The following is a 17014-nucleotide window of genomic DNA, read 5'->3' as shown; positions in this document are numbered from 1 at the left end:
CCCAACACTAGTATATGTAACAAATCTCTTCTTCCTTGCTTTATTACTCGCTCGCTAGTTTTGAAGATGAATCTGTGTTCTGGGCCGGCAGGTTTTACACCTCTAGTTCCACATCATAAGAATAGTTTATTTACTTGTTCGGGGTTAGGTTTTTCTAGAAACATAGGCGTGAATCAGATACTAAAAGCAAAAATATTTCAATCGAGCTCACGGAGTTTTCTTGGCCATCCATGGTCGAATTCAAGAAAATGTTTTTTCTCTTCGAAACCCATTGCATGGGACGATGAACTTCCTTCAAAGAGTTTGAATCCTTGCATGAAACTAGTGCAACATGTGTGGTTAAACGATGTATCAAAGAAGAAGAATTTTGTATTCTCTAGTTTGAATTCTTGCATGAAACTAGTGCAAGATGTGTGGTTAAACGGTGATTCAAAGAAGAAGAATTGTGTATTCTCTCCGTTCTCAATTGATAGTGCTATTGGTTTACTAGCTTCTGGAGTAATTGGTGAAACCTTAAAACAGATATTAGGCTTTCTCAACAGTGAAAGCCTCAACCATCTGAATTCTGTTAATTCTCAAATCATTGCTTTGTTACTCGAACCGCGCACCGAATCCAAGCTTTTTTTCTCTGGCGGTGTTTGGATTGAAAAATCTTGTTCAATTAAACCTGCAGTTGAAGAAGTTGCCAACTCAGTATATAAAGCAAAAGCAGAAGTTGTGGATTTCAAAAACGAGGTAAGAGAATTATTTATCCGACTATTGTTTGTATTTTTTTTTACATAAGTTAAGATGTTATTTCTGTTGCAATAAGTACTAGGAACACATCTTATGGCATATTAAGCCTAGGGTTATTCTTTTCATTGTTTTGATTATTTTTTAATCTTTTTTTTTTTTGATGCCATCTCTCCTCCTTTAAAATGCTAAGTCATATGACCATCCACATCGCGCGGTGAATGTGACATCCATCCCACATTAAATTAGATAAAAGCTTTGAAGTAGAGCAATTTTGGAGAAGACAAGTGACGGGACTTTATTGGTCGAGACATTAAAGCATGAATTACACTCTGTTTACACCATGTATTTAACTGGCCGTTTGTAACACCGTTAACGAAAACGTGGGTATACAATACTTATGTGTGAATTTACACCTAACTAATTACTTACACTTGGTTTAAACCAAATACTTAACTGGACGTTATTAACGCCAGTAAGGTACACTTTCCCTAAATTCGATGATTTGTTTTGTTTCTCCCTCAAAACTCGATGAGATTATCTCTCATTCTCCCATTCACCTGAAACGAGAAGAAATCAACAAAGCAGCGGCTGCTGCTTCTGATTCAGATCGAGAAACAGTCAGAGATTGAGAGATTAAGAGTGAATCAGAAGTTTTGATTAAGAGATTAAGAAATCAAGTTACAGATGATGGTGATGATTCAATTGGAGTAGGATGTTTTGGGTGAAATTTCGAGAGTAAGTCAGATGAATGAAGGGGGTTTTGTGCTGTTGAAATGAATGGTTGTGGTGTTTGTTGTTCAAAGGAGTTAGAATACATTTCAGAAGATTGCAGCCAGATGGAACTGTGATGCTAATTCAAGAGAGGATGATGGTTTGATGGTTTATAATGGGGGGTGAATGTGAAGGTTTATAAATGCTGGATGAATTCTGAACATTGGGTATGTGAGATCTCTGCTGGGAAGATGATATAGAGAGGCTTAGAAAACACCAAAGAAGTTGTGTCTTCATTAACAGAACAAATGCTCATGTGTTCGATAAATGGCCTGAATGAGATTTTCTTCACCACTCTGCGTTCTGGGATGAATATTGTCCGAGTAATGGGTGGAGAAGTGGTGCTGTTAACCGAGAAAACAGTTGGAGGAGATGGCGTTGCAGAGTCTGGATAATGGGTATTATGAATAGAGTAGGAAGATGTTGTCGAAGCTGAGATGGAGGAGAAACAAGAAATGTGATTTGGGTAATGTTATGAGCAACAATAATTAATTCACTATTTTTCACCTGTGGTTCTATACAGCTGCAATCATGGCTCGATGGCTGTGTAGAAGGGGTATTAGGCAATGGCTAATGGAGGTAACCACAGGAAAAGAAGACTTGGGGTGTCCATACTCCATATGCTTCAGAATCCGGAAAGACTTTCCAGCCGAGAAGTCAGGTATGAAGGGAAAATGTGGCCATTGGTTTATGGTGATGGATGGTGTGGATTGAAGAAAATAAAAAAAGTTGGAATTGAGAGATGGCCAATTTGAGATGGGTTAGGAATTGCGCAGTGAATTAATGGAGATATGGAAGAGAATAAATGGGGATTTTGAGTTCTGGAACATTGGGTTGCATCCGAATTTGATGGCTGAGAAGGATAGATTCAGATGAAGAAGGTTGCAGTTAGGGTTATGGGCGATAAGAATTGAATATGGTGGTACGACTAATGAAAGTGTTAGTTAATTCCAACAGCACCATCTATGTACGACTACATCTTATCTAGACTCATTTTCGCATCTAAACTTCACACCATGGTGGCTTGATTCGGATAGAGAAAAGAAAATCAGGAAGATAAAATAGCCAAGGAGATAGAATCGATTCTTGAAAGATGACTTGATGAACACCCACAAATAAGGAGACTTCGATCACTATCAGACCCAGCGCACAACAGTATGCTATACCAGCCTGGAATGGTTGTTGTTTGAGTTAGAAATTTCAACTGATTTATTACATAAGCTAAGCTTCTTTTGTATCTACGCAGTTACAAACTAGCAAACTTGCCTGCTCAAGCACAAAATAGTGCACATCATTTGTTTTTACTGCTTTCTTCCAGTATTATGGTATTGGTGTGGAAGATTTGTTTGTGGGTTTTCATTGAATTGATCATTTAGAATGCTTTGTGGTTGGTGATAACAGGGTCCAAGTCAAGTACATTTTCATTTCTTTCATTGAGCATTAGGGAAAAAAAATCAAGCTCTCTCTATATGTCATTGTGAATCACGAATTCCAACCAATCAAGTTAGTTCTTTGTATAAAATTATGTTTTGTTTTTTTTTGTTCAAAAGCTCTTATGCTTCTGTAACATAGTCAAAATATTGTCGAACTTAGTAAATTGGTTTTGGTTATTTTTAAGAAAGCAATAACATGCATAGGGCTGCACAAGACCCGCCCACGATACCCAAACCCATCCGTACCCGCTAAATGCGTGGGTTTCTAATCCATACCCGCCCGTTGTGGGTGCGGGGTTGGTTATGGAAAAAAAACACCCGTTGTCTGTGGGTGCGAGGTTGGTTTAAGCTAATACCCGCCCATACCCGCCCAAAAAACCCGCAGATTATATACCATTAGATAAAACTAATCCTAGTCGTCCATTATGAAACCCTAATACTAGTAGATAGGATAACTGATAACCCTCATTCACTTTCTACACTCTTCTCTCTGTTCGGCCTCTCCTCTTCTTCCTCCTCAGTTCTTCTTCTTCTCCTACGAACGACAATTACCAGAAATCTTCACCAGAAATCGACAACAACAACTTCGAATCTTCACCAGAAATCGACAACAACAATCGAAAAATCAACAGATTCAACACTTAATCTTCTGTGAACTTCCTAGATATGAATATTTTGGGGGTTTTGGTTTTTTTTTTCTCACTTAATCAAGGAGAGTAGAAGTTACTCTAAATACTTGAATATAAAGAGGGTTTAAACCCGTTTAAACCCATACCCGCCCAACCCGTAGCGGGCGGGTAACAAAACCCGCCCGCTGTTTGTGGGTGCGGGGTTGGTTATGAAAAAAAAACCCGCAGTCTATGGGTGCGAGGTTGGTTTTAGCTTATACCCGCCCATACCCGCCCATGTGCAGCCCTAAACATGCATAACTTATTAAATTTGCATTTATTTGAAAATGGATGACGACTAAATGGGAAAGGTAAATTAGCGACGGATGAGTGCATGCTGCTCCAATGGAAATCTGTTTGACTTGCATCAACAGAAAAGCATAATTTAAAGCTGAGCAACCCCAAACCAAAAATCTTAAGCATGTATCGGGACGGGGAGGCGAAGCCACACCAAATTAAAAATCCTAAGCGACGGGACGAGGGGAAGCTGAATCACACAAATCAAAAATTCTAAGCGACGGGGTGGGCGAAGCCCCGCGACACCAAATCAAAAAATGCACAATGGGGCGAGAAACAAAAAATGATGGTGGATGGTTTGCGGAGCTGCCCGGTGCGTAGCACGGGCACAAAATCTAATTATTTTTTAATCTATTTCTTTTAATTAGAGCGAAAAGGTACGGAACAAGGTGAACACATGGGTTGAAAAGGAAACCAACGGATTGATTAAAAATGTTATTCCTGCTGGTGCAGTCAATGAACATACGAAGTTTATATTGACGAATGCACTCTATTTCAAAGGACGTTGGAAGGACCCAGATCAATTTATTAAGTCCCTAACCGAGGAATCAAATTTTTATCTACTAGATGGGAAAAAACAGTACAAGTTCCCTTCATGTCGTCTACAAAAAAAACAATATATTACTTGTTATGATAGTTTCAGAGTACTTGAACCCAGATACAAATTTTCAAGAACACCCGTAAATGTTCGTGGTCCATATTTTTCTATGTATATAATTTTACCTGATCAACGAGATGGGCTCGCTGAACTTATAGCAAAGGTGAGTTCTGATCCCGCTGGTTTTCTGAACACATGTCCCATTCGGTCAGAGGTTGGTTCCAACTGGAGAATTCAAGGTTCCGAAGTTCAAAATCCGTTTTGATTTTGAAGCAACAAGAGTACTCAGGGAATTGGGCATAGTTTTGCGTTTTGATGAATTTAAAACAGAGCTGACAGAGTTGATGAATATTGATGATGCTACTAAATATAATGAGCCGCTTTATGTTTCGAATGTTTTTCAAAAGTGTTTTGTTGAAGTTGATGAAACCGGAACTGAAGCTGCTTCTTCTACTGCTATATATGTCGGTGAATTTTGGTTGTGCTTTTCAACCACCACCTCCTTCTCATGTCGATTTTGTGGCAGATCATCCTTTTATGTTCATTATAGGAGAGAAGCAAAGTGGTGCAGTCTCGTTTATGGGACATGTCCTTAATCCTTTGTTAAATTCGTGATGGTGACATATGTAGGATTATCTCCTTAGCGCTCTCTTTTTAGTTTCATCAAGTAGTTAAGACATCCTGCTTTTCCTCTTTGAGTTGAAGTCTTTTTTGAAGATTCAGAATTTTTATTAATGGTTAGTCATTGGAAATTTCTCTTTATTTTTATTTAGAAGTAATGTAATGTATGTTTACTACGTATGGCTATCATAGTAACACAAAACACTTGCATTTGGTGCTACATTAATATATCCCAACAGACAACGCTGATCATTGACACATCTTGGATGTTGATAGTGCTTGCTAGTAGCAGAAGTTGTGTCCCAGATGACATTATACTCAAAAAAAATTATTGAGTTTTTTTTCTTCTAAATCTGAACGCTTGAAAAGGAGAAGATATATATCAAAGACCTTCCCACAGGAAAGCAAACAAAGACCTACATGGTCATTGAAAATCTCTGTTGTAGAGCTCCAGAGGCAAATCCAAAGCTTCACAGCATACACCAATTCATCCTTAGACTTAGCTCTTCCCCCATGGAATCTCCTATTCCGTTCGTTCCATAACTCCCAACAAATAGCAAACGGCATGAGGTGCCAAACTATCTTTTTTCTCTCTGAAACTCTTTCCAGCCTCCAAGACAGCATTAAATCCTTGAAGACATACAATACGGCATAACCCAGTCCATACTAAGAGCTGAAATAAAGACCTCCCATAAGTCAGTGATAACTAATAAGTCACTCTTAGTTTGGTGGTCTCCCTACGAAAAATCAAACGAACAACACCAAACCAGTAGTTTCTACATATGACACTTTTTGGTTTGATCGGGATATGACACAAATTGTGTTGCCTCCTCCTTTCCATATGATTTCTCCCCAAGTTTTAATCCCGATTGTGAGATGATTACGGAATCTTCTCCCAGATCAGCTTTGTGGGGCCGCACATGCCGAGCGGCCTCAAGGCCGGCACTGCTAAGGAAGGGCCATCCGGACAGAACTTAAAGCCATCAAAATCTTTCCTTTTCACGTTAATTCTTTGCAAACCCTAAATTTTAATGACCTCCAATTGAACAAACTAATATTCACATGTGAACGGGGATTCGCAATGGCGAACAAACTAAAAGTAAAACTGTTAGAAGTTGTCTAGATTTAGCACATTCTAGAAGTCTTATTCATGGGTAGCTTCCTGCTTTAGTATGGATTCTTTATTGAGGATGTATTACCTAATTAGGTTAGACATTCCTAGTTGAGGATGGTTTCCCAATTCATATTAGGAAACAAATTACTTGGAGAACAAGAGGCGTCTACTATAAATAGGTGACCTTAGGAGAGTCTAAGACACAATTGTGAAGAGTTCTTAAGAGTAGGATAACTAAAGCTAGTTTTCGGTCTCTTTGTGAATTTCTTCTGCGAATAAGGTGAGAGTTGTGAGAGAAGGTGAGAGTATTCTTTGTAATCATCCTTGTGGTTAATTGAATGGATTGTGTTCTTGTCTGTGGTTTTTACCCGATTTGGGGTTTTCCACGTAAATCTATGTCTTGTGTGATTGATTAAGTGTTTCTCATATCTCTTGGTGTATTTGTTATTCTTTGTTTACCCTACAGATCAGAAGAGTTAAGGTGTAATTCCTAACAATTGGTATCAGAGCTTGGATTTAAGGGAAACGAGATGACAAAGATTTCTGCTTTGAATACACGGTTTGAGGTTGAGAAGTTCGATGGTTCTATTAACTTTGGTTTATGGAAAATCCAAGTTAAAGATGTTTTAATTCAATCTGGGTTAGTCAAGGCGCTGAAAGGACAAGTGGAAAATGGTATTAAGCCTGAAGACTGGGAAGATATTGATTTAAGAGCTGCGAGTCAGATACGTTTGTTATTAGCAAAGAATGTTTTGGCTAATGTTGCAAAGATTACTACAGCAAAGGAGATGTGGAGTAAACTTGAAGAGTTGTATATGACAAACACTCGTTCAAATAGATTGTACTTGAAAGAGAAATTTCATACATTGAAGATGGCCGAAGGTACGTCTATTGCTAATCATCTCAGCGTTTTAAATTCAATTGTTTCTGAACTGGAAGCGTTCGAAGTAACTATTAATGATGAGGATAAAGCACTTTGCCTCATCTTGTCAATCCCACCATATTATAAACACATGGTGACATACTTAAAGCATGGAAAAGATACTTTAAGTCTTGCTGAAGTCACTAGTGCTCTTTTGTCTGAAGAAAAGGAGATGAAGAGTGGTCACAGTGGGTCGTCTGAAGATGTTAGTTTATTTGCTGGAGGGAAGAAGAAACACGGTAAGAGTGTTTGCTGGAAGTGTCACAAACCAGGTCACATCAGACGTGATTGTAAGTGGAAAAACAATGGGACTGGTTCGGCAAGAGGTCTCGAAGGTCAAGCTAACCATGTAAGCTATGAAAGCGATTACTCTCTTTTGGTTGTTGCTGATTTAAATCAAGAGAAGAGTTGGATAATGGATAGCGGTACCACGACACATATGTGTGCACGCCGGTCATATTTCGATAGGTATGTAGGGTGTAGTGGTAAAGTGTTTACTGGCGATGGCTCGGAACTATCGGTTAAGGGAGTCGGTGATATTCGCATGAGGATGTTTGATGGTAAGTTTCGAATAGTCCAAGGAGTAAAACATGTGCCGAAGTTAAAGTGGAATCTAATAAGTCTTTCCCAATTAGATTCTGCGGGTTGTAAGTATTCCTGTTATGGTGGAGTAATAAAGGTTTATCAAGGATCTACTATGATCATGAAAGGAAGTCGTAGCAGCGGCTTGTATACACTGAGGCAGTCAGGGTTAGGTGGAGCTAAGAATGGATCCAAGTCAACTTTTGAAAATGTAAAGTCCCATGGAAATATGGCGTTGGGTGGAGTTCCAAAGGCTCGTATGATCAAGAAGTGGGTTCCAAAGATTGGAAAGTCCAAGGATAACTTGGACTGTGTTGGTCATCATCATTGATGATCAATGGCCCGTAAGGGTAGGTGGACAAGAACAAAATGGAAATCAGTTGGTTAAAGAAGCAAGAAGAATTTTGTGAACATTACAAATCAAGTCAAGGTGGAGATTGTTAGAAGTTGTCTAGATTTAGCATATTCTAGAAGTTTTATTTATGGGTAGCTTCTTGTTTTAGTATAAATTCTTTATTGAGGATGTATTACCTAATTAGGTCAGACATTCCTAGTTGAGGATGGTTTCCCAATTTAGATTAGGAAACAGATTGCTTGGAGAACAAGAGGTGTCTACTATAAATAGGTGACCTTAGGAGAGTCTAAGACACAGTTGTGAAGAGTTCTTAAGAGTGGGATAACTAAAGCTATTTTTCGGTCTCTTTGTGAATTTCTTGTTCTGCGAATAAGGTGAGAGCTGTGAGAGAAGGTGAGAGTCTTCTTTGTAATCATCCTTGTGGTTAATTGAATAGATTGTGTTCTTGTCCGTGGTTTTTACCCGATTTAGGGTTTTCCACGTAAATCTGTGTCTTGTGTGATTGATTAAGTGTTTCTCATATCTCTTGGTGTATTGGTTATTCGTTGTTTACCCTAAAGATCAGAAGAGTTAAGGTGTAATTCCTAACAAAAACCTCCCTCATTCAAAGGCGTTCATGGATCACGAGCACCAAAAACTGTGAAAGAATTGAAGCTACCCAACAATAGCAGCAAAAGCACTGCCAATTCATCTATTAAACTAGTCAAATATCTTTGGTTTAACGAATCAAAGAACAAGAATTTTGTATTCTCTCCGTTCTCAATATCCACCTCTCTTGGTTTACTAGCTTCTGGAGCAAGTGGTGATACCTTAAAACAGATATTAGAGTTCCTCAACTTTGACAGCCTCGACCATCTAAACTCTGTAAATTATAAACTCATTGACTTACTATGCGAAACACGAACTCAGCCCAAACTTTCTTTTGTTGGTGGTGTTTGGATTGAAGAATCTCATCTCATTAAACCTTCATTCAAATAAGTTGACACTGCAATATATAAAGCAAAAGCCGAAACTGTGGATTTCTAAAATAAGGTAAGACTCTTTGTTTAGGGTTTTGTTTTATCTTGAAAAATTATTACAAAACTGGTTTGTATTGTCTTCCGTTACTAGACCTAAGTATTTTTGTGATATTTTAATGTTTAATCAGAGCAAAGAGATGCTGAACAAGGTGAATACATGGGTTAAAAAGGAAACCAATGGATTGATTAAAAATCTTATTTCTGATGGAGCAGTCCATAATAAAACAATATTTATATTAGCGAATGCACTCTATTTTAAAGGATGTTGGAATAGAAATCAATTTAAACGGTCGCTAACCAAGAAATCGAAGTTTTATCTTCTGGATGAGAAGAAAGAAGTACAAGTTCCCTTCATGTCATCAAACAAAAATCAATATATTACTTGTTATGATAGCTTTAGAGTACATAAGCTCCCATACAAATGTTCAAAAACGCACAAAAATGTTCGTGCTCCAAGTTTTTCTATGTATATAATTTTACCTGAGCAACGAGATGGGCTCGTTGAACTTATAACAAAGGTGAATTCTGATGCAGCCGGTTTTCTGCATAGACATATCACACCCTACTCGAGATTGGTTCCGACAGGTGAATTCAGGGTTCCGAAGTTTAAAATCCTTTTTGATTTTGAAGCGTAAAGAGTACTTAAGGAAGTAGGTGTAGTTTTGCCTTTTGATAGATACAATGCAGAGCTAACTGAGATGGTGAATACTGATGATATTGGTAACCTTTATGTTTCGAAAGTTTTTCATAAATATTTCATTGAAATTGATGAAAAAGGAACTGAAGCTGCCGTTACTACCGCTTTTGAGAAGTGTTTGGATTTATGTATGGCGCGTGCACCTCCTCCTCGTATAGATTTTGTGACAGATCATCCTTTCATGTTCATTATAAGAGAAGAGAAAAGTGGTGCGGTGTTTTTCATGGGACATGTCCTTAATCCTTTATTAAATTCGTGAGGTCGTATGACATCAGATTATCTACCTAGCTCTCTTTTTCTTTGATTTTGTTCGGTAAGTAATGTAGAACATACCAAAGATCGATTGAAGTCTTGATTTCCTATGAATATATTTTAGACAGTTGAACACTATATATTGGTCATACTTGACAGTGACTATTATTGTTACAGCAATTTGTCATCCAAACTCAAAATATTTACATTTTGCTTCTCAATATATGCATGTTTTGATTAAGTCTGGGATTCGTTACTTAGGAAAGATAACTTACTGGTGGTGTTTGCATCTTTATTTCTATCCCATTCTACTCGCATGTACCCGTTCAAATAACCGGTTTAGCTGTAACCTGTAAAACTGTGCGCTGATCCAAAAAATTATCCTGGCTATTACTCTATTAGAGGTAAACTTAATAGCCATGCTAGGCGCATGATTTTATGTGAGTACTTACTGTTGTCTGTGTGCCTAGTGCTAGTTTACTTTGTCATTCCGCTAGCTTTGCGCAGTTGCGTTACAACCTCTACCGTGAATAATACATATACAAATTTTTCAGTAAGTTACATTTATTTTGATGTTTTTTGATCTATTTTAATTTAGAGAAAAAAGGTGCAGAACAAGGTGACAAGTGAGTAGTTGAAAAAAAAAATGGATTAGTTAAAATCTTCTTCTTAAAGGAGCAGTTCATGAACGTGCAAGATATTCATATTGGCGAATGCACTCTATTTCGAAAGATGTTGGAACCGAGTAAAACAATTTGGCGCATGCAATCTATTCCTGAGAAACGCATTTGGTCAAGGAATTGGCTTCACAAAATAGGCTTTTTCCTGCGCTATATGGTTCTCGAGAGTTTACCGGCGTTAGAATTAAGAAAAACTAGGACCGGACACAACGTAAATCCCAACCTTTCTTTTCATCTTACTTAGCTGGCTGCAAACCCTAACTTTTAATAGATTGGAGAACAAGATTTGAGAATATTTGGGGAACTTCCGATTGTTGAGAAATAAACCAAGATACTATGAAGAAGACAAAAGGGATCAACAATGTTGTTGATCCAAGTAGTGTGGATCAACTATGAGAGTTGATCCAATGTGGTGGGATCAACTGGTATAGTTGACATGAAGTGGATGGATAAACAAGTGTTGTTGATCCATGGTACAGTTTTTAGAAGTTTACTTGGGTTACAATTATTACTTTTTTTAAGAGTTTGCTTGCGTGAGAATTGTCTAGAAGTTTCTTTTGAGAGTTGAGAGTCAAGTTTGTGAATCATATGAATAGGCTGTTAAGCCATCAGTCGAAACATATGAATTAAGTGAAGCTTGTTGAAGCTTGTTTGAGTTTAGTCTTGTGTTCTTTTCATTAAGTCTTTGATATCAGATTTTCTACATCTGGTATCAGAGTATTGGTATCAGATTCTAGGGATGTGGGTAAGAGTTTGAGTTAGAGAAGATGAAGAGTTTAAGTTCAATTAAGGTACCTGTGTTTGAAGGTAAAAACTTTGAACACTGGAGGTTGCATATGGAGAATATTTTCACATACCAAGAGGTATGGGATATTGTGAAAGATGGTTATGTAGAACCAGCAGAAGGAGCTGTAGTTGAAGGAGCTGCGCAAACTGTTTTAACTGAAAACAGAAAGAAGAATTCTAAATCTACATATATTCTTCATCAAGGTATTCATGAATCTCTCATGGATAGAGTTATTTATATTAAGCAAGCTAAAGAAGCTTGGGATGGTTTGGTAAGCTACTACACAGGATCTGACAAAGTCAATAAGGTTAGATTACAAACTTTGAAGAGAAAGTATGAATTACTGCAGATGGAAACTACTGAAACAATATCAGATTTTTTTCTCAAAGACATTAAATCTTGTCAATGAGATGAAGGCTAATGGTGATATTGTAGAAGATCCAATAGTTGTTGAAAATATTTTAAGAAGCTTACCTGAGAAGTTTGAAGCAAAAGTAACTGCTATAGAAGAGTGTAACACTGCTGCAACTATGACTCTTAATAAGTTATTGGGTTCATTACAAGCATATGAACAAAGATTACTAGAGAATACAACTGCTGCAAAACAAGTTGAAGAGGCACTTCAAAGCCAAGTTAGCTGGAGAAACAATCAAGGAAAATCTAATACTGGAGTTTTACAAGGAAGATATAACAATGGAGGGAGATCAAATAATGGAAGTTATAGAAAGCCATTTGATAGATCAAGAATACAGTGTTATAATTGTGGGGATTTTGGACATATGGATACTGAGTGTCCAAAACCAAGAAAGACAGTTGCTTACAATTACAAAGCAAATTTCAAAGCTAACATTGCAGAAAGCCAAGAAAAAGAAGAAGAAGAAGAAGAAGAAGAAGAAGAAGAAGAAGAAGAAGAAGAAGAAAATAAGGATGAAAACATGCTACTTGCATGTCATACAGCAGAAGAACAACCTCAACTTAAGTGGTATTTGGATACAGGTTGCAACAATCATATGTGTGGAAGAAAAGATTTTTTTGAAAGCTTGGATGAGTCTGTAAGATCTACAATAAAGTTTGGAAACAGCTCAACAATTCCAGTTATGGGAAAATGAAGAATAGGGATTATTCTTAAGAATGGTTCTAAAGCATACATCATGGATGTATATTATGTTCCAGGTTTACATCAAAACTTTCTAAGTATGGGACAATTGTCTGAAAGAGGATATTCTATGAATATTTACAATGGTTTATGTTTCATCAGAGATAGAAGAAGAAGATCGATAGCAAGAGTGGAGATGACTAAAAATAGACTATTTCCTTTGAACATTCAGCATCAAAAGGAAAGTTGTTACAGTAGCAGTGTGCACAATGACTCTTGGTTATGGAATAAAAGGATTGGACATGTGAACTTTAACAATTTGCAAAACTTAGCAAAGAAGGAGATGGTGTCAGGTTTATCTTTCATAGAGGTACCAGAATCAAGATGTGAAAACTGTATCTTTGGCAAGCATCACAGAGATCCATTCCCAGTCAACAAAGCTAGAAGAGCTGATCAACATTTGGAGATTGTTCATATTGATCTGTGTGGTCCTATTGAAGTAACTTCACATGGAGGTATAATTATTTTATAACCTTCATTGATGATTTTAGTAGAAAAGCATGGGTTTATTTGCTTAAACAAAAGAGTGATGCATTTCAAGCTTTTAGAAGTTTCAAAGCTTATGTTGAGATACAAATTGGTAAGAGTATCAAGATCTTGAGAACTGATAAAGGTAAAAAAATATACTGTTGTTGACAAGTTTATGGAAAAGCATGGTATTCAGCATCAACTAACTGCAAGATATACACCACAACAAAATGGAGTTGCAGAGAGGAAGAACAGAACCATAATGGAGATGGAAAGAACTATAAGAAGAACAAAAGATTTTCCAAAAAGTTTTTGGGGTTATGAAGTTGACACAGTTGTGTATTTACTCAACAGATGTCCTACAAATAGTTTGAACATCATAACACCAGAAGAAGCTTGGAGAGGTGTAAGTCCGAGTGTAAGACATCTGAAAATTTTTGGGTGTATTGCATATGCACATGTACCCAAAGAACTAAGAAAGAAATTGGATGACAACAGTGAGAAGTGTATCCTTGTTGGTTATAGTTCAGTAACCAAAGGATATAAATTATACAACCCAGAAGCAGGAAAAGTGTTTACAAGTAGAGATGTGATCTTTGATGAAGATTCAAAATGGAACTGGAATAATGGATCAACAAATTATGTTGATCCATATAACAATGGATCAACAAGGGATGTTGATCCACATAATATTGGATCAACAAGGAATGATGATCCACCTGCTGCTGTCAGAACAGTTCTAGTTGAAGTTGAAGAAGAAGTGCAGATTCAAGATAATGTTGAAGAGCAACATGAAGAAGCAAGAACAGAAACAGTACAACAACAAGAAACTACAAGACCAAGAAGAAAAAAGAATATCATACTTGCTAGGTTGAATGATTATATTGTATCAAGATATGATGAAGATACTGATGATGAAGTAGTGAATTTTGCACTATTTGGAGATTGTGATCCTGTAACTTATGAAGAAGCATTAAAAGAACAAGGTTGGATTCAAGATATGAATGAAGAACTGAAGTCAATTGAGAAGAATGATACATGGGAACTAACAGAACTTCCACCAGGGAAGAAACCCATAGGTGTTAAGTGGGTTTATAAACAAAATACAAGTCAAATGGTGAAGTGGATAGAAAGAAAGCAAGGTTTATAGCTAAAGGTTATAGGCAAAGACAAGGAGTTGATTATTCAGAAGTATTTGCACCAGGTGCAAGACTTGATACAGTAAGGATGATCATTGCTTTAGCAGCACAAAAGAATTGGAAGATATTTTAGATGGATGTGAAGTCAGCATTCTTGAATGGAGTGTTGGAAGAAGAAGTTTAAGTAGAGCAACCAAATGGCTACATTATGGAGGGGAAGGTTAATGAAGTATACAAGCTAAACAAAGCTTTGTATGGTTTGAAACACGAACCAAGAGCTTGGTACACAAGAATAGATTCTTATTTCATTAAGAAAGGATTTAAAAGATGTCTACATGAGCATACTTTATACTTGAAAGTTGATGATCTTGGCAATCATATTATAGTGTGTTTGTATGTGGATGATCTTATATTTATTGTAAATAGTTCTGAGATGATCAAGGAATTTAGGGAGGATATGGTGAAGGAGTTTGGGATGATAGATCTTGGATTGATGTCATATTTTCTTGGCATTGAAGTTCAACAAACTGAAAAGGGAATTTTTATTAACCAACAAAGGTATGTTGAAGGAATTTTGAAGCGTTTCAAGATGGATAATTGTAATCCAATCTTAACACCAGTAGAAGAGAGACTGGAGTTGACAAGAGAAGGATCAGGAGAGCTTGTGAATTCAACAGACTTTAAAGGTCTTGTTGGATGTTTGAGATATTTGACTGTTACAAGACCTGATATCATGTATGCAGTTGGATTGGTTAGCAGATTTATGGAAGAACCCAGACAATCACATTTACAAGATGCAAAACGTATTCTGAGATATGTTAGAGGTACAATAAGTATGGGAATTCTCTATAATGTTTCAGAAGATCCAAAACTAGTTGGATTTAATGATAGTGATTGGGATGGTGATACAGAAGGAATAAGAAGCACATCAGGTTATGGATTTCAGTTGGGAACTGGTTTGTTCTCTTGGTCATATAAGAAGCAACAAGTTGTTGCATTATCTACAACAGAAGCTGAGTATATAGCTGCTAGCAATTGTGCTACACAAGCTGTGTGGTTGAGAATGATGCTGAAGTCATTGTTTGAAGAACAGAAGTCACCAACAACAATAGTTTGTGATAATAAGTCTACAATTTCATTAACTAAGAATCATGTGCTTCATGGAAGGAGTAAGCATATTGATATTAAATATCATTACATCAGAGAGTTTGTCAGTAACAAAGAGATAGCTGTGGAGTTTGTTGAGAGTGAAGAGCAAGTAGCAGATATTTTCACCAATTCTTTGAAGTCTAACACTTTCATTTACTTGCGTGGAAAGTTGGAAATGATTAGCAAAGAGTATCTTGGTTTAAGGGAGGATGTTGAGAAATAAACCAAGATACTATAAAGAAGACAAAAGGGATCAACAATGTTGTTGATCCAAGTAGTGTGGATCAACTATGAGAGTTGATCCAATGTGGTGGGATCAACTGGTACAGTTGACATGAAGTGGATGGATAAACAAGTGTTGTTGATCCATGGTACAGTTTTTAGAAGTTTACTTGGGTTACAAGTATTACTTGTTTTAAGAGTTTGCTTGCGTGAGAATTGTCTAGAAGTTTCTTATTACAGTTTTTTTTTATTAGGAAAGTGTTTTTACTTGAGAGTCAAGTTTGTGAATCATATAAATAGGTTGTTAAGCCATCAGTGGAAACATATGAATTAAGTGAAGCTTGTTTGAGTTTAGTCTTGTGTTCTTTTCATTAAGTCTTTGATATCATATTTTCTACACCGATGAACAAACTAAAAACAGAGCTTCCCTCATAAGACATTAACTTTAGGTATGTCGATCACCAAAAGAACCGCCAATTCATGTATGAAACTCGTTAAAGATGTCTGGTTAAACGAGTCGAAGAATAAGAACTTTGTGTTCTCTCCGTTCTCAATTAGCAGTGCTCTAGGTTTACTAGGTTCTGGAGCAAGAGGAGAAACCTTAAAACAGATATTAAGCTTCCTCAACGCTAAAAGCATCAAGAATCTAAATTCTGCTGATTTTAAACTCATCGAATCGTTATGTCAACCGCGAACTGAACCCAAACTTTCTTTTGTTGGTGGTGTTTTAAATCTACTCCTATTAAACCTTCATTCAAAGAAGTTTCCTCCGAAGTATATAAAGCACAAGCCGAGATTTCAAAAATGAGGTAAGATAGTTCTTAATCCCTTGTTTATTTTTGTTGCAAAAACTATATAGAACACATCCTTATTAGCCTCCTTGAGGTTATTCTTTTCGTTTTAAATTATGATGTTTAAATTACGGTTTGCCTAAACCAATAAATTCTCCGTTAACACCTCGTTTGGTTGGAATAATTGGATTCCTAGGAATTTAACTATGAGGTAATCCAATTCTTGGAATTGAATTCCATGGAATTGGATTCAAATCCAAAAGATTAGCATTTGGTTAAGGTAATCCAATTTCTTTTGTTTTTACCTTGGAATCCAATTCCATTGCACTACTAAATCAATGCAATGAAAATCTATTATTTTTGAGGGAATTTGATTCCTAAGAATCAAAATTCTCAATTACATAGAGTTGGTTTGGACCGTTTGGTTCCCGAAATCGGTCACATTCCCCCGGAATTGGATTGCCAGGAATCCAATTCTTTGAACCAAACATGCTGTAAGTTTCATATTGTTTTGATGATTTGTTAATTAGAGGGAAGATGTGCGAAACATGGTGAACA

At 36.7% G+C, this 17014-nt stretch overlaps 1 protein-coding gene across 1 annotated transcript; it reads left to right on the top strand.

Annotated features, from left to right (window-relative positions):
• The first annotated feature begins 393 nt into the window (after nt 1-393).
• On the top strand, nt 394-5117 carry LOC113271472 (serpin-Z1-like). The gene is made up of 3 exons (XM_026521347.1): nt 394-735; nt 4273-4665; nt 4923-5117. The coding sequence occupies exons 1-3, from the start codon at nt 394-396 to the stop codon at nt 5115-5117; spliced, it is 930 nt and encodes a 309-aa protein (XP_026377132.1).
• The last annotated feature ends 11897 nt before the right edge of the window (nt 5118-17014 follow it).

Source organism: Papaver somniferum, chromosome 1, assembly GCF_003573695.1.
Source record: "Papaver somniferum cultivar HN1 chromosome 1, ASM357369v1, whole genome shotgun sequence".
Classification (NCBI taxonomy): domain Eukaryota; kingdom Viridiplantae; phylum Streptophyta; class Magnoliopsida; order Ranunculales; family Papaveraceae; genus Papaver; species Papaver somniferum.
The sequence above is the reverse complement of the archived record's forward strand: the minus strand, read 5'-3'. Positions and strand labels throughout refer to the sequence as shown.

Coding starts and splice junctions, on each gene's coding strand:
- LOC113271472 (XM_026521347.1), top strand. CDS start 394: ATGAAACTAGTGCAAGATGTGTGGTTAAACGGTGATTCAAAGAAGAAG. Junction 736..4,272: donor TTGTGGATTTCAAAAACGAG/GTAAGAGAATTA, acceptor TCTTTTAATTAG/AGCGAAAAGGTACGGAACAA. Junction 4,666..4,922: donor TCGCTGAACTTATAGCAAAG/GTGAGTTCTGAT, acceptor GTTTTGTTGAAG/TTGATGAAACCGGAACTGAA.